Source organism: Ambystoma mexicanum, chromosome 7p, assembly GCF_040938575.1.
Source record: "Ambystoma mexicanum isolate Mex_15411 chromosome 7p, UKY_AmexF1_1, whole genome shotgun sequence".
Classification (NCBI taxonomy): domain Eukaryota; kingdom Metazoa; phylum Chordata; class Amphibia; order Caudata; family Ambystomatidae; genus Ambystoma; species Ambystoma mexicanum.
This window is the reverse complement of record NC_090939.1, coordinates 97,377,952-97,402,603: the sequence shown is the minus strand read 5'-3', so window position 1 is coordinate 97,402,603 and position 24,652 is coordinate 97,377,952. Positions and strand designations below refer to the sequence as shown.

At 46.4% G+C, this 24,652-nt stretch overlaps 1 protein-coding gene across 7 annotated transcripts in view; it reads left to right on the top strand.

The window, feature by feature from the left end:
* SPICE1 (spindle and centriole associated protein 1) overlaps positions 1-24,652 on the top strand; it is a 1,365,450-nt gene that overhangs the window by 1,323,900 nt on the left and 16,898 nt on the right. For all 7 annotated transcript variants that reach the window (XM_069635857.1, XM_069635859.1, XM_069635855.1 and 4 more), the window contains one exon: positions 1,068-1,155. In XM_069635857.1, the coding sequence (XP_069491958.1) occupies positions 1,068-1,155 (88 nt within the window). The remainder of the gene's footprint in view (positions 1-1,067; positions 1,156-24,652) is intronic.

Sequence of the window (24,652 nt, the reverse complement as noted above, 5' to 3'; positions counted from 1 at the left end):
CTGGCCGATTGCCATATTGGCCCTTTCCTCATAATTGGCAATTGTCCTAAATCTATCCAATACAGCTCTCAGATCTAGTCCAGAGATTCTCAGAAAGGTTCACAGATTACACAAAGTGAAAGGTTTGAGGGTGGCTTTTTTGTGGTCCTCAACTCAGGAACATATTCCCCCATTGCTGAGCTCCAAGAAACATCCTCTCTTCTACCGCCTCCTGAAGATATAGTTGTTTTCCAACCTTGCCTAGTTTTCCCTCCATCCCCTTTCCTAAGTGGTATTTAGTGGTAAGAGCCCTTCAGGTAATGGTGAGTTTAACAAATACAGACAGTGTGCCTTTTTCTTTAGAAGAAACATTTCCTTCCTGAAACTCAATCTTTTGAGTGTGATGGGATCTTGAATTCAGACAGAACCTTTTCCATGCTTAATCCTTCTAGCTCAATAGCTTCTTAGATGAATGGTCACAGAAAAAGGAATCCTGTAGAAGCACACGTAAATATTTCTATTCAGCTGTATGTTTTCTTTGGTAGAGGGGAGGTCCATCCTCCCACATTACAAGTACACATTTATGGAAGCATTGCCATCGATAAGTCTTTCTGTTCGATTTACCCAACTTTGGAAGAATGGGCAGTGGGAAGCCAGCGCTCTCTCGCTCTCTCCTCCCTCTCTCTCTCGCTCCTCTCTCTCTCTCGCTCTCTCGCTCCTCTCACTCTCACACCCCTCTCCCCCTCTCTCTCTCCCTCACACCGCTCTCTCTCTCTCCCTCACACCGCTCTCTCTCTCTCCCTCACACCTCTCGCTCTCAGTCCATGCCTTGACTCACTTTCCACAACCCCCTGTGAAGGACAATGAAGAGGCCGTTTTCTGCTGAAGTAAAGACCTTTTCTTTGTTCCAAGGTATTGCTGTTCTGCTTTAGCAAGACACGTGGTAGTGCCTTTAGGTGCAGTTGGAGAGGTGATATTTTGTGGTAAACTTTTCAAGAACTAATGTTATAGGTAAGACTTTTATCCTGCTGAGTAATCTTTCCTTCAAGGAGCTCACAGTATTAACAATCTGTTTTTCTATGTTCTAGTTCCTCGTCTTTTATGAACTGGTCCTATTCCCCTAGAACACCTCCAGGTGCCTCCCAGAAAACTCCACCGGTTGCCCTACGTCCCAAAGTAAGTTTTTTAAAAACTATTTAATAGCATGTTGCTTTCCATGTTAAGTGCTAAATGCATGCCTCCCTTGCTTATTGGAATACTATCTGTCTTGTTCTTCTCCCTCTTTTTTGGATTTCAGCTCTTTTCCACAACTATGCTTAGCAGCTCCTTACCAGCGTAAGAGCTTGCCCCTCAATTATTGCGAGATTGTTTTCCATGGATTTTCCATCTGATTTTAGCCCATTTGACCTTATTCAAAACTCTGCAAGCCCTGCCCCCTCTAGTACACTCCATTTCTGAGATTGAGCTTTCTTCCTCCACATTTCCATGCATGGTCCCCTCGTAATCCTTCTGAGAACTGTGCATGTATTTTTCACTTTTGATTATCATCAGTGTGTGGTTTGTTTCAATATAGTTGTGTGGACTTTCAGTTCGCACATCTTGCGGTTGCGTCGCTTGGGTCCCCCTCAGCTTCTGGAATAGCCAGGAAGTTTGGATTTCCCATGTGAAACGAACTCTCCAGCTGGCTGTTGCTAGGCGGGTTGTTCAGTAGGTCTTGTAATGTGGGCAAGGCTCCTCTTGACCTAGGGTGGCTGCTGGGCTGGACCTTAAGTGTAGAATGACGGTGACTTGCTTGGAGCTCAGTTGCTCAAACAAGACTGAGGAATATGTGGTGAATCCTACATCATTCCCTTTTGAAGCATGTTAGGTGGCCCATTGGGAAGCTGTTCTGGAGGTGCACACACTTTTAAGAGCTTGTAATGACTGTGGTTAACTTGTAATGATAGCCCTGTATGAAATCTTGTGATATTATTTTTGGTCACCATGCCTTTTGTAATGAGTTCAACTATCAATGGGGGTGTTGTATGCATGGGCAGTCTGGTTAATAGTAGGTATTTGTTTTTGAAAAAAATATTGTACACCTTTTAAATTGATCTACTTGTGAAATTTAACTGTTGAAGGGTTGTAATTCCAACCAAATCAATAAAACAAATAATAATTGTACATCTGTATTAAAAAAACATTTCAAGTCGTATAGATAGCTGTAGTTCACATTTGAAATAATTTCTTGTACAATAATCGTGATATTATAATTTTCCCCCCTGATGTCTTGTATGTCAAAGGTTCAAGTGCTTAATTTAAGGCCTCATTGCGCAGATTCACTTATTGAGTGTCCACTGGCCAGAGTCTCAGTTTGAGGCGTATGAGTTACATACCTGAAGGGTGCTGTTTGATGTTTGCCAGATGTTCTCAGTCTAATAACAATTGGAGCATAGATCAGACAGAAGATAAAGGAACAATTGAGAAGCTTGGGGTATTTTGCAACCTGCACCAACGAAGACAAATCTAACAAGGCACACTATCAATACTCTTTCTGCCTAGAAAGTAGTCTAATGGTATAGAATGCTTGCAGATATTCTGTTTTCCAGCTAATCTTAAATGCCCTACTTGGATCTTACATAGATTCACATGCTGTGAATATTCACAGTCATCAAGCTGGAAATTCTCAGTAACATTAAAGCAGTTTTCATTTGAATTTGAAAGACTGCAAGCACTTTTGTGTTCTCTTGGTCATTTTGGGTTATCTTGGCCATAGCCAATAAGCAGTCTGTTAGCGCCACCCCCAGAGATCATCTTCAGATTTTATTATGCACATTCAAGTGTTGGGAGTTCTCTGAAGCTCTATACTTCATTCAACGTTCTACATACTTTTTTCTGGGATTTTCAGCTTTTGGCCATTGCTGGAAAGCTTAAGATAAGTACTTTCCTATTGTGCTGTTTGGGAGTGTCTTACATCGCTGGTGCTCCCCTGCTGGGCGGCTCTTGCCACCTCAGGGTTGAGGCCTGTGAAAGGTGCCTCTTTGCCCCAATGTGGCTGATCCTAAGGCTAAGAAAGCCTTTTCAAGGCATGTTCCACCTGCCACTTAAAAAAACACCTACGTGTTGGACCAGCATACTGAGTGCATCTACTGCCTCTACCCAGAGCACAACTTCAATTTGTTCCCCATCTGCCACTCCTTCTCGAACAAAATTCTGAAGGACCAGCACAGGAGTTTAGTGACTTGGGGTGATGAGGGGACTGGACTGTGGTCTCAGACTCTGCTTTTGTTCGCAGCCATGCTTCACTCTGCCACAGCAGACCCCATGAGTGTACTCTCTCTTCTAAGAGTTTGAGGTCCCACAAGGGTGAAGAAAGGGCATACAACCCATGCTCTGGCTGCCACAGAAATGGCAGTCGGCATACTAAAGTCCTTACAAAAACAGCCTGGGTCTACAAAGGCCGCAGCAACAGCTTTGTCGATATTCTCTTCCACTCCGGCCTTCTCAGGTTCCTCCAGAGACATCCTTGAAAATGTTATCGGAACTGTTTATGAGGACGCGGAAAGTGTGTTTTCAGACAAAGATGAAGAAGCCCTTTTGTCGTCACCGGCGCAGACACTTCGATCATGCAGCCGCCACGTGCACCTCATGTTCCTGCAGTCCCTCAACAGAAAGCACACTCTGTCACTGGACATTTTGTGTACACTGCAAACTCTAGTGTCGGAACTACATTCCAGGATACCGATGGTCCCAGATGCTCTGCAGGATCTACCTGTTCCTCTGCTCCCGCTAGGCGCAGCAGCCGCCTCTCTCTGTTGGCCCCTGCAGAACCCTCAGAGACTGAGTCTGACGACGATGCTTCTCAGTATTGGGTCTCTACTCATACTTCCATGCATGACTTTGAGGACCCTGTTCTGGTGGATGGTGTATGGTGAAGCTGACAATCCTCCTATCGGAGATTCCCAGCCTGCCAAAACGGGGCATTCTATTGTGTCCAAGGCCGCCAAGATGGTAGATTTACTCCCTGAGGAAGAGCGCAAAGAAGGCTTCTTGTACCAGTGCAGGAAACGGGCAAGGAAAACTGTTGCCTCGATTTCTGTTCTCAATGGCATCAGGGAGGGTGGCCTCTTAACAATCAAGAACCCTTTTACGGCTCCTCCAAAGAAGGACCAGTTTGAATAGAAATACCAGGTGCCAGATAGCACCGCCAAATCCCTGCGAGCCCAGTCAGGATTCTGTGGCCTATGTGGCTGCTCACAAGCGTTCAACTCTTTTTCGCTGTGTGCTGTACCACCTGATAAGGAGGGAAGAAAACTGTACGCTTTCTGAAAGCACATTGTATCTACAGTGGCCCCTACGATTAAGGCAGACAACTCCTTGGCAATTCTGTCCTGCTACAACAGAGAACTTGGCCCACAGGGTCTCTACCTTTACCTCTAACTTTCAGTGTTATGCGGATGACGCGCATCTGACTTTCAGGTTACCCTCAGCAGCCTCCTCCTCCTCCTCACTCATCCCTGACTGTCTCTCCACAATTCAGTCCTGGTGTGCTGCTAACGATCTCTGCTTGAATGCCAGTAAGACGGAGATGTCCTTATTGGGACCCCCGCTCCCGCTTTCCCACTTTCACCTACCAATGAGGCAAAACGTCTTGGGGTCATCTTCGACACCTCTCCTTCTCTTCGCACATCTCAGACATCGCCAAAAAGTCCCACTACCAATGGGGGTGTGAAGGGGGGAGTTTGCTGCCCCTAATTTCAGGATATACTGGCTGGCAGCACAAGCGCAATATGCAGCTTTCTACAATGCGCACAATTTACCTAATCCACATGTGAAGCTCGAAAGATATTCCACGGTGGAATGGGATATTAGATCACTGGTGCTGCCCCTGCTGTTTGCAGACTTATGCCCATTTGACCCTGCAAGTGTGATTGCTCTGGCCTAGTGTAAAATGTTGAACGTCCTAGGTGTAGCCCATCCCTTTCATGGTGGCTTCCCGTTATGGAGCTGCATTCCGTCCCTTCCCAGGCTAGGCGCTGCTACAGAACGCCAGTGGGTACAAACTGGATTTGGCACGTTGGGGCACATGTATATAGAAGAGAACCAAGAACTTTGTTACTGCTCACACACCACAAATCATCGTATTGGCTTTGTTACATTGGGTTGCGCAAGACGTTCAAGAGGTTATGGGCAGAATTTCTTGTTGTACCAGCCTACGACTCTATGCTCGCATTTATTATGGATGTGCGTGGTACCTGGGCATTGTCTTTAATCTGTAAGGTCGGGTTCAAGGCTGTGCTCCAGCTGCCCCCACCAAAACCTGGTCCAAATGGTCATGTGACATGAATTTAGACCTCACTGACGAGATCTGGGGCAACATATACACAAACCTGTTGAGAAGTTCTACAATTCCAGCTTCCGCCTAATACAATTTAGTGCTTCACAGGTATCCCTACACCCCGGCCAGATGGAAGCTCTTCTCCCATACAAGTCTGGGTTCCTGCCTAGGTGTCGGCTAGATGATGCTGGTTTACTTCCAAATGGTGTGGAGTTGTCCAAAGCTTTGTACAGCGGGTAACCTCGGAACTCGCCAATAATAAATTACAAAAGTAATCCAAAAAGAATTGTACACCAAGCAAGGAAGTAACGCAATTTATTCTGGGCCCAGTCCAGTTGGAAAAGCAAAATTCATACAGAATGCGGAACAGAACTACATGAAAGCCACTGTCAACTATACACCTCTAAGACAGAAGCTTTTATAATCATACAAATTAAATGGCATCAAAACACATTGCAACATTAAGATAGTCCTCCATGTGAAGCTAATTGGTAGAGTTACATCATTCCCCTATAGTGGCACATACATTATACTGAAATGATTGGGTCCTGCAAACCTTGTGATACCACCCTCGGCCACCTCTGTGACATCACAGGCCAACCCACAATTCCCACAACATAGTGCCAAAACATTGAGACATTTGAGATGACCATCGGATCTTTATTCATCTGCTGCTGGTCATCTCCATCCATTTCTCAAGGGAATACAACCTGTAATGACACTGCAAGAGCCTTGAACCATTGACAAGTTAGCATTTTAATGTTGCATCTTAGGAACTCTTCGAACTTCTTCCCAGGCGAAGATGTGCAAAGGTGCAATTTGAAACCGCCATGGGACATTTTAAAACAGTCAGTTAGAGCAGTTTCATAAACTAATATGCCGAATTATAAAATGATTGTGCATTCACTGACTTTCCCCGGCACCCATGAAAGTATCAAAAGCTGTTCCTTTCACCTTATAATTCTGAACATGTGTAGTTTGCAGTGTGCTGCCAGCCTCTGTGGCTACTAGGGAAGTTAATAAAATGTGAATTTGTTGCTTATAGTGAAAAGCAAGCTTTGAGGCCGGTTTTTAGTGCCTCTGTCTACTGTTAACCCCATTTTTACTTACCAGTAACCCAACTTTACCAACTATATGCTATCTGCTTGAAACACAATTATTTAGGGAATTCTCCAGCCTAATGCATAGAACTGTGTGGCTGTCAACAAAGCCCCTCCATCTTAGTGGGCTAATCCCACAGCTGATCAGTTCATGCCTATTTACCGTGCTGAACTTTTTTACCATTATTCCCCTGTTTTATTGATCTATCAATAATTTCCTTCCCCCAGACCCCACTCTGCTGCTCTCTTTAGAGATCCATACTCTCCTTAGTCTACTCATGTTACCTCCATCTTCTTCCCAGTCTTCCAGTGGTCCCTCTATCAGCACACAGACCCCTGACCATCCTTATTGCATGAAATCCAATAGGCATCATAGTTTTGTATATCTTCTGGTGGTATTGTAACAGTCAACTCCATCTAATTTTTCACCCTTGGTTAGTTTCATGGGCTTATTGCTATCATTTACCCCATCAACATTAAGCAGCAACATACATGTTCCACTCCCTTCTCCCTTTGTTAGTATAGGGTCTCAAAATAGTTTTGCTAATGCAGAAGGTGACGAGCATGAGGACCAGCATTGGGACAGTCACTTTAAATACTCCTGAGAGCCAAGCGGGCACCCAGGAAAAAAGGGTGTCCAACCAATTATTTGTTTGATTGCACTCCATGATCTTCATTTGTCGTCATCTCTGTTAGGAAGAATTCTCTTCTAAGGCTAATTTCCCTTACCTATAGAGTCCCCCAGCAGCTTTGCTGGATTTGAAGGGTTTATTTTTTTCTCCTGCTAAGAGTGAGACCCTTTTTGTGTTTTAGGCTATCTTGTGTGCTTATGGTCTATGGGGTTTTTCTCACCCTCATAGGAATCGTCTTTTTAACATGTGTGGTACACAGCACCCTACGTGCCGTACCACAGAGGTGTCATAGCGACCCCCAAACATGGACTCCATACCCTGGGACTGACTACCGTCTCCCAGAGCATGTAAAGTCCCCATTGACTTTACTAGTCAATAATTATGAACTAAACCAGTACAAACCATCTTACTGTGGAAGTACTGGAAAGGGTTAATAGTTTTTCCCTTAAGTTCATTTTCGAGGGGGTACTGTACAGTCCCTCTCTCAAGTTTCTGGCTGGTGGCAGTGGTTACTACCGTAAATATTCGACCGCAAATATTTTCCTATGGGATTTTCCCATTGTTCGAGGATACCAATTTTACTGACAGCCTCTAACATACCGTCGGTTTATTTTAAAATTAACTTTACTCGGGTAGGTTTTTATTGCCAGAACTTTAATAATATTTCTTTCTCGTGTCTTTCTCTATAATCCTAACCCAGGTCGGGGATCCTTTGTTCGTCCTTTTGGCGGGCTTCTGCACAGAAGCCCTCCTCTCGGCGCCACTGAGTCTGGAGTAGACAGGATGTGTGGGAGGGGGAATAGGCACCCTGGATAGGGTTGCCTACGCAACCAAAGTCGCACTCTGCCCTGATAGGCTGGGGGTGGTTCTCCCGCCAGGAGAGCACCCCACTGCGTGAGTGACAGCTAGGCTGTATGAATGGGGGTCTTGCTGCATAAAAGGAGGGTCCTGAGAACTGGAGGACAAGACGTCGCCACTGGAACTAAGAAACCAAAGAGGAGAGAAGCTGATGACATCTGCAACGACTGAACCACCGGTGAAGCCCTGCTGCAGATCCTCACCACTTTTCTCCAACGACTTGAGAAGATCTTCCTCTGCAAGAGTCTTCTTCCCTTGAGCTGGTGGGGCCAACCAGTTCACCAATCACCCTCCAGGACCTGCCTTGGTCGAATCGCCAGTGCCAAGCACTAGGAGACCCGATAGCCAGGCACCCGTCCACCCGGACTGCGATTTAAAGAGCATACCTTTTATCCGTTTGGCAGCACTGCGGCTGGTTTCATCCCTGGGCAGTGCAGTTACTCGAACCGTCCTCCATGACTAGAGCCTCTCTTCCTCTGCTGGATCTCCCGAACTGCATTAACTGCCAGGAACTACACCACTGCCACCGCAGGAGCCTCTTCTACTCTAAAGGTACATTGTACCGCCAGGCCTCCCGTTTCGTTGGGTATCGTTAAAGGTGTTGTAAATCCTTTACTTACCTACTGGGTTGGCCGCCCCTATCATCTAACATTGTCTTTCACCTCCTGCAACCGCCTTTTCGAATTGTTAAACAAAGACTTGACTGCAACTACTAGAACATTTTGATCTTGGGCACTTTGCCTTGTACCATTGACACTGGCACAGGCCTACAGACTCTGGCTAAATGTGTTACAACTGCCTTCTCTAGATTGCTTCTCACCTAGAAATGTTTTGGTGCACCAAACTCATATAACCACCTCTTCCTTCCCTCTTTTTAAACTTGTGAATTGCCATTTTGCTCGGTTTTCACCTCAGTATTGCAAATGCTAAAGTACTGCCTTGCCTAACTTGTTAACAATCTACTTGGGAAGTTTTGCTGGTGTGTTAGTCTAAACCTGTATAACCTGTCCTTTCCCTCCCTTTTTAGAGATTGATAATGTGCCATTTCTGCTTAGTTTTCACTGTGCCGTTTTGCTCAGTTTTCACTCTTGCTCAAACTTGTCTACAATTTAAATAGGGAGTTGTGTATATTTTTCTTGACGGATTTAACTTGCTTTAATAAGTGATTTGTGTGTGAACATCAGAGTGTGTAAAATAAATATATATATTCTTTTCCATGCAAAGCTTTGGTCAGTGTTTCCTTGTTCCATAGTATTGTAGTCCTAATGTGTAAACCGTGAATACTGCTCATCTCCCTCTTGAGATAAGTCTGACTGCTTATCCACAGCTACCAACTAAATCTTTGTGGTACAGACTGATACCAAAGGGGATTTTCTTGCATATACCTGTAGTCTTAATCTTCTGTAGTGCTCCCTAAGGGAACTGCAAAGGATTCTGCCTAACAATCTCATGGAGTGTCTGTGTTTCATTGACAGCTGCTCTCAATGTTCCATTCAATGCTTTTCCATCGGGCACTATGGTACAACAGCTGCTTCCTATCTTGGCACAAACTCCTCTCTCTATGGCAGTGAGAAGGTCCAACATGTACCTATTTTGGAGTGCCAACAAACGTTGTCCCCTTAGCTCCTCCTTTACTGCATGTAGGTCCTTTGCTGTTGAGTTGGCCAGTCGCAGTAACTTGTATCTAGTGTGTTGCAGCCACTTGGCATTAGCTGCAGTTTACACTCCTGGAAGCCATAAAGATACAAAAAGGTGGTTTCCTTGGAAAACAGTCGAAACTCAGCAAGAATTGCTGCCAGTTTTTCTGCACTGTTCCCGGACCAATCGTGGTTTGTTCTCTTCTTTCTGTTTAATACTCCTTGCATTGTTTGCTCCTTGCTTTGCTGCACCAATTTGTCCTTCAGCACGATTGACTGTTCCTTTAACGAACGCCCCATGTTGTTGATGCTTTGGGGCACCACCAGGGCAGGGCTGTGCAGTGTAACATCACACTAAGCCCACTCCAATCAGGAGGAAGCTGGGTGTAGGTCTTCGATCTACATGCCCACCACAGGTCCATTATGACGGCTATCCCCTGTGTCAGCCCCGCACTCCTCTTCACCTTAGCACAGCCGGTGTTAGTTCCCAAATAGGTGGGCCCACTGGACCTGAAACACAGAGGAAATTGTGTAAAGCTCTTTATGTAAACTGGTTGATGAGTTTCACCTATCCAAGTTAATACATGTAGATATTTCCCCCCAAACTGCCTTGCAACTATTGTTTACTTTGGACACTTCATTTTGTTCAAATCCCACCAAACCTTCAGCTGAACAATGCATTATTCCCCTCTCCCATTGGCCACCATACCATACCACACTGCTCCTTTTATTGTCATTAATGGTCTTGTGTGACACTGGGGAATGCTATGTCCCTCTTTGTCTACACACTGCAGTTATTTGTGTTTGCTCCCCCTTTTTAGAGCCTTCTGTTATATATTCTAATATCTTTTTGGTTTCACCTTTTTCGGCTATCCTGACAAGTTGCACGTAATTATTCCCTTCAGCCACCCACTGGACAAACACTTGTTCCCTGAAATAGACCCCTAATTTTGTAGAGGGAAAGGTGCATTAGGCAGTCACAGGAGGATAGCTCAGGGGAAACATGCTTTCCTTGGAAGCAAGACGACACAGAGCAACACAGGTTCGATCCCTGGGTCCACGCGTAGAAACCTCTGGGTATTTAGCATGTAATAAAAAACCTATCGTATCCTATCCTGCTTCCTTGTAAGATGCAGCCTTTGAAAGGAAAGGTTTGGGTGCCCCTATTACGTGTGGGATGAGTGAGCAGACATAACATGTGCTGTTTGTCCTTTCTCTTCCCACTCGTAACATTTCATCATACAAGATGTTTCTGGATGATATAACCTGCCCCTTTTCAGTGTCATGATGGAACTCTTCTTCATCAACACATTTATTTTTGCTCTGTTCACACTAATGTTTGAACATGTAACACTCTTTTCTTTAAGGAAAAAACATAATAATAATCCTATATGAATGCATGTTAATAATACACTCCACAGTACAGAAATTGTTTGTCTGTTTATAATATTGTCCCGCAAAAAGTTAATGATAGCTGATCTATAGTTTCCATCATGTTGTGCTCTGCCCCTCTTCTACATGGGAGCTGGTGCTCTTGTCCCTGCACACATCGGTTATGTGAACCCATCCTCAGCGACCTTCAGCCTTCACCGTTGTTAGTGTGGAGTATGTCACTGTATGTGGACTGGTAAAACATTCTTCTTTGCACTTTCTGACGTGTTTCTTTTATAAAGACTTTTTCAAATGGATTGGGTCCTCCCATGTATTCCTCATCTTTGATATTCAATATCCAGCTTCAGCTGCTTCGGGAAAAGAATTTCGGCAAAGGGCGGTTTGCATCGATGCAGTCGACTCGATGGCCTCCGTCTCAAGGGTGATGTCATCAAAGGTATTTATGGCGTGCGCAGCGCCCGTTGGCTACAGTTCCATTTTTCCGGGTAAGCTCACGCGTCGAGAAACTAAGGCACGCTTCTCTTCTTTTCGCCATGTCTTCTTCCTCGACACCTACTACCCCAAAGACCGTTTTCAAGAAGTCAGGGCTGCGACTCCAAGATGTTAACCGACCCATATCGGAGTAACCAAACACCCATGCTCTGCAGTAATTGCATTGACCCAGGAACTGTTGCATTTCTTTCACTGTCTTAGGTCCGGATGTTTTATGTATTGCCTCAACCCTTTCTGGTGTTATTTTTCTCCCATCTACTGATACAATCTGCCCCAAGTAAACCACTTCTGTTTGACTATACTGCAGTTTTTCTTTGTCCACTTTATACCCCCTTGTCTGCCAGCAATGTTAGTGTCACCGAGTTCTCCCTGCACTCAGTTTTTGTTGTCCTACACAGTAAAAGGTCATCAACGTATTGGATCACTGTACTTGCTACTTGCTCAAGTCCATTTGTAGTACTCTGTTAAATTGTCACGACCCTCGCCCAAAACCCCCTCTGGCAAACCCGTTGGCTAAGTGGAGTCAGGACTCGGGCCTCTAGAGCCTGGCATCCTCTTCGAAAGCCCTCATGGGGCCAGTCCTGGCGCCTATTGCGCCTGGCTCATACACCATGAAAAACAATGTGCTTGGGAACTACTTTATTGTATTGTCAGCCAACATGGAGGCATCAACATAGCTTGGTTCCTAAGAACCAAACTATGCGGTCTAGTGTTTTGGGTGTGGTAGCCTAGGGACAACTTTACCTGGACTATTTTGTTGGGGCTATTTAAACCACACCCGAGCAAGACAACACGCTTCGCGTTACTTTGCAGCTTGCAACGTGACGCTCACCGTGTCCAGCTATTTCCTCGAACCTCGGAGAAGCAGAACCTGCAAGGAGACTAAAGGAACATCATTAGCAGCAGCAGCATCTTACCTGCAGTCTTCATCTTTAAACACTCGCAGCTACTGAGAACAGCTTCCTCGAATCTGCACGCCTCCCGGACAGAACGACCTGAAAGAGGAAGATAGAGGCAACATTAAAGAAAGCAGTAGAGACATTTACAAATTACGAACTGCTCAAAAGGCTTACCTGGCTAGCAGTGGCGTAACACAAGCTCTGGGGCCCCCCCTGCAAGCCATGCTGAGGGTCCCCCCCCAACTTGGCAACAAATCACAAGTCGTGCCACACTTTGGGCCGCCCTAGATTACCACGCTTGTGCAAAACGCACAAACATGTTGCTGAAGGGGTATGCCACACACTGCACTAGGAGAAAGATATAAATATGTTTTAATTAAATATACAGCACACTTTCTGATAAAAATTTACTAAAAAGCAACAGTGTTTGCTATTGTTATGTAGGATAACAGCAATCCAAAACATGCAAGTCACCAACAGTGCACATGAACATTAATGCTTTGCTATTCAAAATGTCATGCCACAATGAAAACATGTCCAAGTGGCTGCACAATGTAGACCAGTGTAGACACGTAATAACATTACAGTAACATTAAGACATACCTAGACTGGTTGCACCAAAATGCCAGTCGAAGCAATAAGACTCATCAAGAAGAGAGCACACATTCAAGCCTACGTCTCTACGGCCTCTAACAACACAGCCAAACTCTTTAAAATCTGCAAGGACCTGGCCAATCCTGTTGCGGTTTCTACCTCTCCTGTTCCCTCAACAGGCCCTCTGTACGGCTTTGGCCTCTCGCTTCTCCGCTAAAACTCAGGACATCCTGTCCACTATCTCCTCTTCCTCTCCCTCATCCTCGCTCGCCCCCCTTTGGCCATCTCTCCCTCTCCTCCTCCTTTCTCCTCTTTCTCTATAACACTCCCCAGTTTCTCTCTAACACCTGACAAGGTTTCTAGACAAGTCCCATCTATGGAAGTGTCATCGAAACAGGTGCTCGTCTGCTCCTCCAGAACTGTCAAGGACCACATTGACACGATCCAGCCTTGGCCGATTTCTGTAATCATTATTTTGCCACTGGAACTTTCCCCTCTACCAAATTCTTGGAAAAGCTGGCCAACTGCCAGTTTACACTCCACACTGAATCTGTTGGTTGTCTCCATGACCATCAGTATGGCTTAAGAGCTGCCAGAGGCATGGAAACTCCTCTCCTGAACACCTGTGAAGATCTGATCTCTAACCTTGATTCCAGCATTCCTTCTGTCCTCATCATCCTGGAACTTTCCTCTTCTTTCGACACGGTCAACCACGCCATCTTGATCAATTGACTCTGTGAGAACCTGGGCATCATGGATCAGGCCCTGGAGTGGCTGACCACCTTCATCTTGGACCGCCCCTCCCGGTCCAACTTTGTCCCTTTCACTCTGCCACGTCTCTCTACATGTGTCGTTTTCCAGGGCTCTATCCTCTCACCCTGGTTTTTCAACCTCTACTTGGTCCCTTTGACCCACCTGATCTCTACCTTCTCCTCTAATTTACAGTGTTATGTGGATGACACTCAGCTTTCATTCAGGCTCCCCTCAGCCTACTCTCCTCTCTCGCTCATTCCTGGTGTCATCTTCAACTCCACTCTCTCTTTCTCTCCTCACATCTCGGACGTCGCCAAGAAATCCCACTACCAGCTGCACCTCCTCAGAGGGACTCTTCCATTTCTCACTTTGCCCCAGAAGCTCACTGTCTCCAGAGCTCTGGTTCTCTCTAGGCTGGACTACTGCAACAGCCACTTTCTCAATCTGCCTTCCTCTATTCTCCACCCTCTGCAACTAATCCAGAATAGGGCTGCAAGACTTATCCTTGGCCTCAAGCCTAGGGATGATCTCTCCAGCCATGAAATCTCTCCACTGGCTCTCGGTGGCTGCAAGGACCAAGTTCAAGACCCTTTTCATTGTCCACAAGGCTTTCTGGGGCGGGTATCTGCACTACATCCAACGCTATCTTTGAAAATACCTTCCTTCGCGAGCCCTAAGGGTTAGATACTTCTCCAGGCAGAGGGTGGGGGGGTAGATCCTTCTCCCCTGCAGGTGCCTCCCTCTGAAATGGCCTCCCTGGCCCTCCCAAACTTGAGCCTGTCCACCTGAAGTTCCAGAAGCAGCTCAAAAAGTTCCTCTTCTCCTCTGCTTTCTCTCTCTCTCCCTCCCCGGCTGACCTACCTGTCTGCTGTACCAACTGGTTGTTTGGCTACCCTCTGTCTCACTGAGTCCAGGCTCGTTCTTAATCAGTCACCCTTGCACTGCCTCCAGGCCTACCATGCAGTTAGGGGCTGTAGCTGTAACCCTACAATCCCTTGTTCTCTTTGCACTACCCAGAGCCGCGCTGTCCTGGCGGCACTTGCTCAGAGCATGGCTGCCCTGTTTTCCCCTCCACTTTCCCTTGCACTTCCCCCCCCTCCCTTTCCCCTTCTCGTTCTCGCACTTGCACGATCTGAATGGCACAAGGCTTAGTAAGATCATTTTGTCTTGTCCTCCCTCAGTTTTCCTTCTCTTGTTGTGCCTAAAAACACTTGTGCATAGGTGCGTTATATATGACCTATCATATCATATCATTTTATCACAGATGCCTAGAAAAATATACAGTGCCGCTGTAAAAAAACAGCTAGACTGGCAGAATCCAAATGCCAGTCTAGCCAGGTAATTACACTTAGCAGGACTGCTTCATCAGAAATGCCCAGTTAAAAAAAGCCATACCAAACTGAGGAATGCCTAGACTGGCTGCACCAAAATGCCGCTTTAGCCACTAATGCCACATATCATGCCTGCTTAGCATGGACATGGACGACCATTATGATTTATTGCACAATCCCACCCCCCACACATCCCTTCTCCCTCCCATCCCCTACCCCAACCTCCACAATCAGCTCATTGGCCCAGAATTACCTCCACGTCCCTCTTCCTTGTCCCAGTGCTTACGTATGAGGCTCCTTGCCTCACTGGTAAGTACTGGAGGAAGAGTGGGACTAGCAATAATGAAGATTACAGGTAGCTAAGTCAGGCATTACCTTTATGTACCTCTACCTTATCCCAGTACTTGTGTATGAGGCATAGGGCCTCAAACACAAGTACTGCCTCATACGCAAGTACTGGGATGAGGAAGAATAGGGCTAGGTGTAAAGAAGATTACCAATAATTAATCAAGGCATTAAACACAAGTAGTGGTGCAACACCATTGAGCTGACTGGGCTTCAGCACTCCACCCCCCCCCCCCCACTGACATTGTGGGCTATGTTGACTTGACCTGGCTGACCTTCTGAGCAGTTGCCGGACAGAAAAGGACACAGATGTTAAACAGCACCTGGGTTTTGCCATTAACAAGGGCCCAGCCCAGCAACTACTAATGTACATCATTTCACTGTTAGTACCTGCATTCAAATGCCACATTTTTTAAGCAATTGAAATTGTGATGTGGGTTTAGTACTTGCATGCCAGGGGAGTGATTGGAAGGGTAGAGCGGAAACAGGAGACCAGTCATTCTCACAGCAGTCCATAAGTGGGTGCTTTCAGACCTAAAGGAGAGAGTTAACTGCTTGTAACATTGAAGCTGCACTAGACTAGTCTCATTAAAATGCGTAAAGAAGTTAGATGACCCCACACAAATAAGTTTGCTCCTCCCCACCACATGTGAAGTTAGCACCTCTCCCAACATTTGAAAAGTTAGCGCCCCTGAAATGTAGGTTTTGTTGCGCCCCTGAACACAAGCACACACACCATTCACCATATATACACACGCACACACAGCCATCCATATATTTAAGGGCGCACCCTTTCACCATACAGGCACACCCGGGTTAAGTGTGCAACCTTTCACCACACAGGCACACACAGCCAGGCAGCCACCCATACATTTAAGTGTGCATCCTTTCACCGTACATGCACTCCCAACCACCCATACATTTGTGTGCACCTTTCACCATACACTCACACAGGCTGTCACCTATACATTTAAGTGTGCACCCTTTCAACATACCCTCACACAGTCACCTATACATTTAAGTGTGGACACTTTCACCATACAGGCACACCCAGGCAGCCACCCATACATTTCAGTGGGCATTCCTTTCACCATACACTCACACACGCACACGTCATGGGTTGAGGGGAGCCATAATACTTCAAAAATACATTGGGCCTCATTAGGACCCTGGCGGTGACGGTATGAACGGTGCCGGTAAGGCACTGGTACCGTTCATACCGTCCCGCTGCATTACGAGTTCTGTTCTCGGGTTCCTGACAGCCCGCCAGGTCATACCTGGCGGGCTGTGCGGCACCCGCGAGCATAACTTGTAATTGCGCCAGCACCGTTATCAACGGTGCCGGCGCAACCATGCTCCCCACCCCCATTCTGCCATATTGGGCAGAATGGGGATCGGGAGCCCGGCAATACCGCCACCCGCGAATGGGCAATTACCGGCCCATTCATCTTGTAATGGGCTGGTTATTGCCCAATCGTGGGAGGCGGGGCCGGTAGCGAGCATGGCGGTAGCCGTGCCTGCCATACAGGCACAGCTACCGCCGTGCTCGTAATGAGGCCCATTGTTTCTTTTTGAAGTCACTCTGACTTCATAAAGAAATTATTTCCGTTAAGGACTGAACCATAACGGAAATAATTTCTTTATGAAGGCAGAGTGACTTCAAAAATAAACTATTTATTTTTGAAGTCATAGGGCTTCCCCCACCCCATGACATGGAGGCCTCCAGCCTAGGGTCTTCATGTCATGGGGTGGGGGTAGCCACCAGACTTTTTGTATTCACTCTGCCTTCATAAAGAAATGATTTCTGTTACAGATATAATTTCTTTAGAAATGCAGAGTGAATTAAAAAAGAAAATGTAAAAATAAAAAAAAAATAAAGTTTTTTTTTTACTCCAAGTGGGGCCCCCTTCCAGAACATGTGGTCGCGCGGGGTGCGGGGGCCCCTGTTACGCCAGTGCTGGCTGGTCGCCTCTCGGCTGGCACCACTCCGGACATTCCACTTGCGCTGAAGAACACCGCGACCTACAAGGAAGGTAAACACATGTTAGCAAAGGAAAGACTTTGCAGCGCTGCGCATAGCGCTTACTTATCACATCATAGCGCTCTTAATGCGCCATCATTTACCAGCAGGGCTCAACCAAGCCAGTTCGCCGCGCTGAAGCTCCGCATACCTAAGGGAGAAAAAAGAGACATTTTAAACAAAGAAAGGCATGCAGGATGACAACAAAACTAAAGAACAGCAATAAGACCTACCTGAACAATATCAAACGGGCCGGCGTCAGTGAAGTAACTGGACCGCACTCGCCCGTGAAAGACAACGCGCCCCTGCAAAGAAGGCAGGACGGAGAGCACACCTAATTCTACCACAAGGTGAGGAGAGGGCGCCAGAGGGACTGAAATCATACGGGGGTGGAGGGAGGATACTTACCCCAGTCGGTCAGTCTTGAACACAGTTCTCCTGTATTTTCAGGCAGAACCTTCCCCGCAGACGACATCGGGGCAAAGCTGAGAAGCATACCAGCGAGTAACCCGGCTGGGTGGCGTCCCTGTGGATACCAGGTGAGCGTAACATAAATATTCTGGGTCCCTGTGAGAAACCTGAAGGTGTCTCCCTAGCTAGTCCCCGGGGATCTGTCATCCAGGTGGCCAGGACACGGCCATCGCTATTGGATCCAGTTCCTGGGGGTGGACAAGTGATATATGATATGAGGGAGGATCACCTTGATGGGGGGGGGGGGTCCTTGGGGATTGGGAGTGGGACACTGATGGACGAGACGCAGTATTCCCCTTCTCTCAACACCTTTTCCCCATCCTACCATGTAGAATATTCTAAAACACTGCCCCCTTGCCTGCTTTTCTGACACAAACACTTTTGCACGACACGAAAGACAACAGACTAACACCAGAGCTGTTTACCTGACATGTCCCAAATCAAGGGTCAGGCAATTTACCAGAATCACACACACACCTGTCAGCCCTTTCCCTTCCCCACAGGGATAAAAGGTCGAGCACGAGAGCACAGGTCGAGCAAGGCAGACCGCAGGACGTGAGCGTTAACTCGGCACCGGAGTTCAAGAGGAGGAGAAAGATGGCGCATACCGAGAGAGTGACAAGGAAAGAAGCAAACTTGCCCTTTGGAAGAAGGCCAGTGAAACCTACGCAGAAGAAACCATACAATTGTAATCAATAGCCAGCGTGTGTTGCAACAGATGTGAACAGTACACAAGACCCTCCTCTGCTGATTACCAAGCCGGGGAGAGACGCTTTTCTCGGTGGTAGCAACCTTGACTCCAAGAAGAAAAACAGCCAATCGGTTCATCATTGCCAGTGAGTCGAGGGGAGAGTCGATGAGAAACTGAGCTGTGTTGAACGAAAAGTGGCAAACGTCTCATTTGATCTGTGAAAGGCTTAAAGAGCTATTGATAGAAAAGGGGGGAAACCAGCAACAGTGGAGTCCGGCACCACATGGGTGCTCACATAGGAAACTCTGGGCGATTACCCGATGGTAGAAACTACCATAGCCAGATGGCCTTGGGAAAAGGCAAAAGGAGGTCAAAGTGGTCATACAGGGGCCCTGTAAAAATTCTCTGTACACTCGGAAGTCTTTGACCGACAGATGATTGTGAAGATAAGGGAAATGAATCCCGCTTGGTGAAATTAGTGCATGAACAGTGTGTTGCAAAGGTTAGCAAGAGTGAACCTGGCGGAGGGATGCTAAGAAGACAGGATAAAGCCTGCAGTTCCATGAACAGTGTGACCGGATCGGAGCCCAACTGAGGAAGATCCAGGAGTGAAAGGTCATCACCCACAGTTCATTCAAAAGTTGGCAAGAGTTAACACAGCAGAGGGAGGCCGACAAGGGGAGAAGCCTGAGGAGCTGCTTAAAAAGACATTAAGACTTGTGAATGCAAGAAGAATTGTAAGACCAAGGGATGTGGATTGTCCCCCTTAACATTTGGATCCGAGCCCGACCAAGGGAGATCCAGGGGTGAAATGAGATCACCCAAAGTTCATTGGAAAGGAACTTTGTTTGTTTTGTTGAATGTGTGCAAGAAGGATTGTAAGATCAGGGGAAATGGATTGTCCCCCTTGGCATTAGGATCCGCGCCTGACAGAGGGATATAGAGGGGGTGGAAAGACATCACCCCAACGTTCATTTGTAAGGAACTTTTTGTTTGTGTTTTGTTGAAAACATCAGGCCCTCGAAGGCAAGAGACTTTTCATTGAAAGGTGACTTAACCATCGAAGAACCTGATAGCTGGTATGGAACTGTCGGCTCGTGCTGGGAAAGCTCAAACTTGTGCTCAGGGGATCCACCTTGTCCCATGCTCAAAATGTGGGGAAGACCTCTGGCAATCACATCCTGACTTATTTGTGAACACTTCTTTCTTTATTGGAAGCCCTATCTCACACTTTTTCTGTAATTAGGTGTAAGGATTTGGCAACAGTTTTTTTAGTATAGGCCTTTTTACTTTGAGACACCACAAGAAGTGCCTTTCATTTGATGGTTGAAGCTTGCTCCCATTTTAGATTTAGGTTAGGTGTTTTTCCACCCTGCATTTACAGTTCAATAAACACCCTTGAACTGTGATCACTTGTGTCCATCTTTACTGTTGCCACCATGAGTTCCTTACAGTTCCTCGCAGTACCCCTTTGGGCATTCTCGTGTGTTAAAATATGGTCCTGTGGTATGTAGATGTGGTGAGATACCTGCAGTCTGGGTGCAGGGCAATGGAGAAGAAAGCATTCTTCAAATCTACTATTGTGAAGTAGCGTATCTCTGCTGGGATGCTGCAGAAAATTGTCACCGGGTTTGGAACTAGCGGAAATTGTGCTTCAATGACCTGGTTAAGAGGGCAGAGATCCTGTATGAATCACAATGCCTCACCCTTTGATTTTTTTAATTGGATAGGATGCTGTATTGCACAGTGATGTACATTCCTGTATGATACCTTGCTGCCATAAGGCATGCAATTTATATACCCTCATCTGCTTCTTGTGAAAGGGGGTATTGCATCACTTGTAGCAGCAGTGCTTCTTCCTTTATCTTAATGCGCACTGCTCCCGCCCTCTTCAATATTCCCACGTCATGGGGTCCCTTAATCCATAGATCCTCCTGCATGTATTTTGCCTTTTTTCACCAGTTGTCATCTGGGACACTGCTCTTTACTTTATCTGCACTGGACAGGGGATGCTCAACTGAAACACTATTTCTCCCTCTTCTTCGTCTATTGTAGCGAACAACTCTGTTAGTTACTCCTGTCAGTGTTAGTGTGGGATCGATACACAGTATTGATCACCACTCCATGTTATCATCAAATGTAGCAACCAGTATAACCATATCTCTGTGTGTGTATATGCATGCGCCTGGTGTGATGGTTGAAGGACACCGTGGTCTGAATACAAATTAATTTGACAAGTCAAAAGACCTTCCATTGTATCCCTGGGGCCCATCCTTTCAGTACTTGCATTCCGTACAAGAACAGCTGTGTGTGTGGGGTATCCCTCCTAATGCGCTGTGTGCATAGAATGCTTGTATCAACACTGCCACCCTGGCTGGGTACATCCCAGGGGTGGTACACACCGTACCTTTCTGTGCAAATTAAATTGTGGCGTTCAATTTGACGTTGATAGGTGTCTTTTGAATACAATCCTGGCGCTACAATGTGTTGATTCCTTATTGTCAGTGCTAAATCTTTTGTTGAAGGAAATGTGTTATTGGACTATTGTGACTATTGTAACAGCCTCTTGGCGGGCACCACAGCCTCCAACATCCAATCTCTACAAGTGGTTCAGAATAATGCTGTGCGCAACATCTTTAATCAGTCTCGTCGTACACACATCTATACCTTCAGGAAAAAAACTCCACTGGCTTCCCGTCAAACATCGCATAACACACAAGATGCTTAAAACGACCCACAAATGCCTCAGTTTTAGCGGTCCCACTTATCTGTCATCCCATATTAGTACCAAACCTAATGTGAGGAACCTTCGCTCTTCCTCTGCGATCACTCTCAAGCATCCTAAATTCAGGAAAGCCAAATTTGGAGGTACTACTCTTAATGCTCAGGGTCCCCTTCTTTGGGACACACTCCCAGTTAGGATACGGCAGATCCAGAGCTATACCGTTTTCATACGTGCCATAAAAACTCACTTCTTCAACCTGGAATAACCCTCTGACTCTTCTTCCTTTCTGCCCCTATGCCCATTTGTCTTCGTCTTTGTCTTGTTCTGTGTGCACCCTGAGGCTTGCGGGCAAGTTGCCGCGTTACAAAAATTAAAATAAATTAAATAATGCTTGGCTGGTCCCCGAAAAGCCTTGCGTGACAAATTTTTTGTTGACAATGGGAACCCCCCTTCTTTTATACAGGATCTTATTGCTGCAGTATCTATTAGAAAGGAAAAATCCCTACATCCTAATTGAACTGCTACCTTGGGCTCCTCTTCGGGGGTCTTCAGTTACTGCTAGGACAGGACACACTCGTACTTCCTGTGGCCACAACTATTGGGAAAACGTATTGATTGAAGATGTGAATGGATTTCCGCCCACTACTGCGACCCCGGTGTTATGGGGCATTCTGTCACACTATTGTCTTCTTCTCTTGTGCGTCTGTCTGCCCTGGTGCATACAGTATGCTTACAGTACCCTGTGATGCAGCCATCATTTCCTCTTGGGCTGATACTTGTCCCTGTTTGGGTACGACCTGTGTCTGTATAGGCTGCAGTTGCATCTGTTGCTGCAGTGTCATTTGCGTTTGTTGAGGTTGTGTGGATCACTGCCTGTATTGCTTGTGTGGCTGCACTCCTTGCTGTCCTGTTTGTTGAATGAGTGGGCATAGTGACCAACATTTCCACAAACAAAAACTGTTCTCTAAACCGGGGCCCCATGCCCCTATAGCCAAATCCCCTTCCCCTTGGATAATCTCCCCTTCCTGTATGATATTGTCCCATGTATTGGTTCACTCCTCCTGCATATGCAAATCCAGGTTGCTGTGCGTTTATAAATCGGTGCTGCTGTTGCATCCCTTGTACTCCCCATTGTGGGTTATATGGTGCTTGCGTATATATCCCCCTTGCTGTACTACCGCGGTTACTAGAAGCCCATGCCCCCTTGTTGGGCGGGTGGAACACTAACTGGCCCTTCCATGCTTATTCTGGGCAGTTTTTTCAGCACATGTTTATTGCACTTTTACCGCACTGTCTACTGCCGCCTTGTCTTTTTACTGTTTTCTTTTACAATAATGCACGATCGTCGCCCGTATCTGGGGCCATCCTTTTGTTTCTATCCCCACTACTTTTTCTACAGAAACCTGCACGTCTGTGGGGAGCCCCCTCCCTAGAATATGATAGAATAAAGGTATTTTATCATCCGATGACTATCTCTTTTGTGTCCACATTTCTTGTTTTGATCGTATGTATTCTGCAGGATCCTCATCTGGCTTCATTTTACATGCCAATATTGATCCCATATCTGAAGTATCTGGATACAGCTCTCAGAGCTTTCCACACATGTGCTCAGTAATTGTTAAAAGGTGCCCTTGTCATGTATGTTGGTGTTGAATTGTATGCCTGTATACCCCGCTTGCTGCCAAATCTTGTCACTTTGTTCCCCGACGAGACGGGTGGCGTAAACATTGAGTACATTTGCTGTCATGTCCTTTCTTCAATGTCTGCTAAATATTTCTTATTCCCTTTCGCAGTCTTCTCCTTCGAATGAGGTTCTGGCTCTGCCTTATTTTTCTTTGTCTTCTCCCTGTCTCGAGATGCCCATCTACGATTTGTTTATCCTGCAACCGGCTTTAATAATGGAAATGATCCATAGGGAGGGGTTGGAGCACTAGATTTCTCCTCTTCCACCTTCTTTTTCTGTACTTTAGTTTCTTCGTAAAGTTTCAGAGACCTAAAGTTTCCTGTCTCTTTTTAAGCTGTGCACCTTTATATGTTGCGAACAGATAGGTATCAATTATATCCTTTTGAAATGTTCCTACTCCAGGCCATTCCTGATAACACTTTCCCACTGTATCATTCGTCCACGGAAAGTGGTCTTTTAATATTTTATTGGGAGAATGTTTTGCACATATGATCAAGGGGTAAGTACATATAATAGGATGACATTATTGTGCCCTTTTCCCAAAAATACTTTCTCCCCCCTTCTATTCTTGACCCCCTCTCACTTATATCTCGGAATACTTTTACTCTCTTCCTCACTCACACTTATACTTACTGTCTTACTCGTTCACCCTATTTCGTTCACACTGGCCTTCTCCTTAGGCCCGCCCTTTCACACCACTTGCACACAATGGCCCTCTCACAGGCCCGTCCTGTGAATTTCAATTAATACTGTAATGGACCTCTACACAGGCCCACCTCCTTAACAACTATGCCCTATGTGCATCCTATAAACCATAAAAATAATCCCCCCTCCCCTGCGTGTTCATGCACGGGTACACTCACGTATCCTTCTTCGGAGATTCTCAAGTCTTCTTGACCCCAGAGCCTTCCTTACGAGTGCAGGGAACTTTTCGACCAGGTAGACCTTTGCGAACTCGCGGTCTGCAAACGCTGCCCCACAATCCTCCGGGAGCATGGCTGGAATTGCCAAATCTGGTCGGGAAAGCTGTTTTATCCCTGTATGGGCCGCCAAAAATGTACATCGGGTTGCCTCGGAACTCATCAATGAAAAATTACAAAAGTAATCCTAAAAGGAGTGTACACCAAGCAAGAAGTAACGCAATTTCTTCTGGGTCCACTCACAGCTGGGAAAGCAAGATTTATACATAATGCGGAACAGAACTGCATGAAAGGCGCTGTCAAAGATACGCCCCTAAAACAGAAGCTTTTAGAAGCTTACAAACAAATTGGCATCAAAAACACATTTCAACATGGGGGCATGGCTAGTAGCGCCGGCAATGCGGACGCGTTGCTAATGGCCTCTGCATGAAGCCCACTTTCGAAGCATGATATATCGCTTACATGCTGTAATCCGGGATCGGAGAAGGAGGGATCGTATACGGCAGGCGATGATGAAGAAGCGGGTGAAGTTACAGAGCCCATAACCTCCTTGACATATTCTAACTTCCAGCGACCTGTGCCACCCGAGGACGAGAGAGCGCTTTCAAGATGGAGGCGCAACTCTCCTTACAATAGGAAGCACTGGCAATGTGGAGGTCAGTGCTCATATCGCCCCTCCTGGAACCACGAGAAGCTGAATGACAGTGTGGCCCAGGTGCCACGAGGCAGTGTCGCGTACGAGCCTATGCTTCTCTGAAGTGGCTCGGGGGGAAGGTGAAGGCATTCGCGCAGCCAAGCCTGTCCTGAGAACG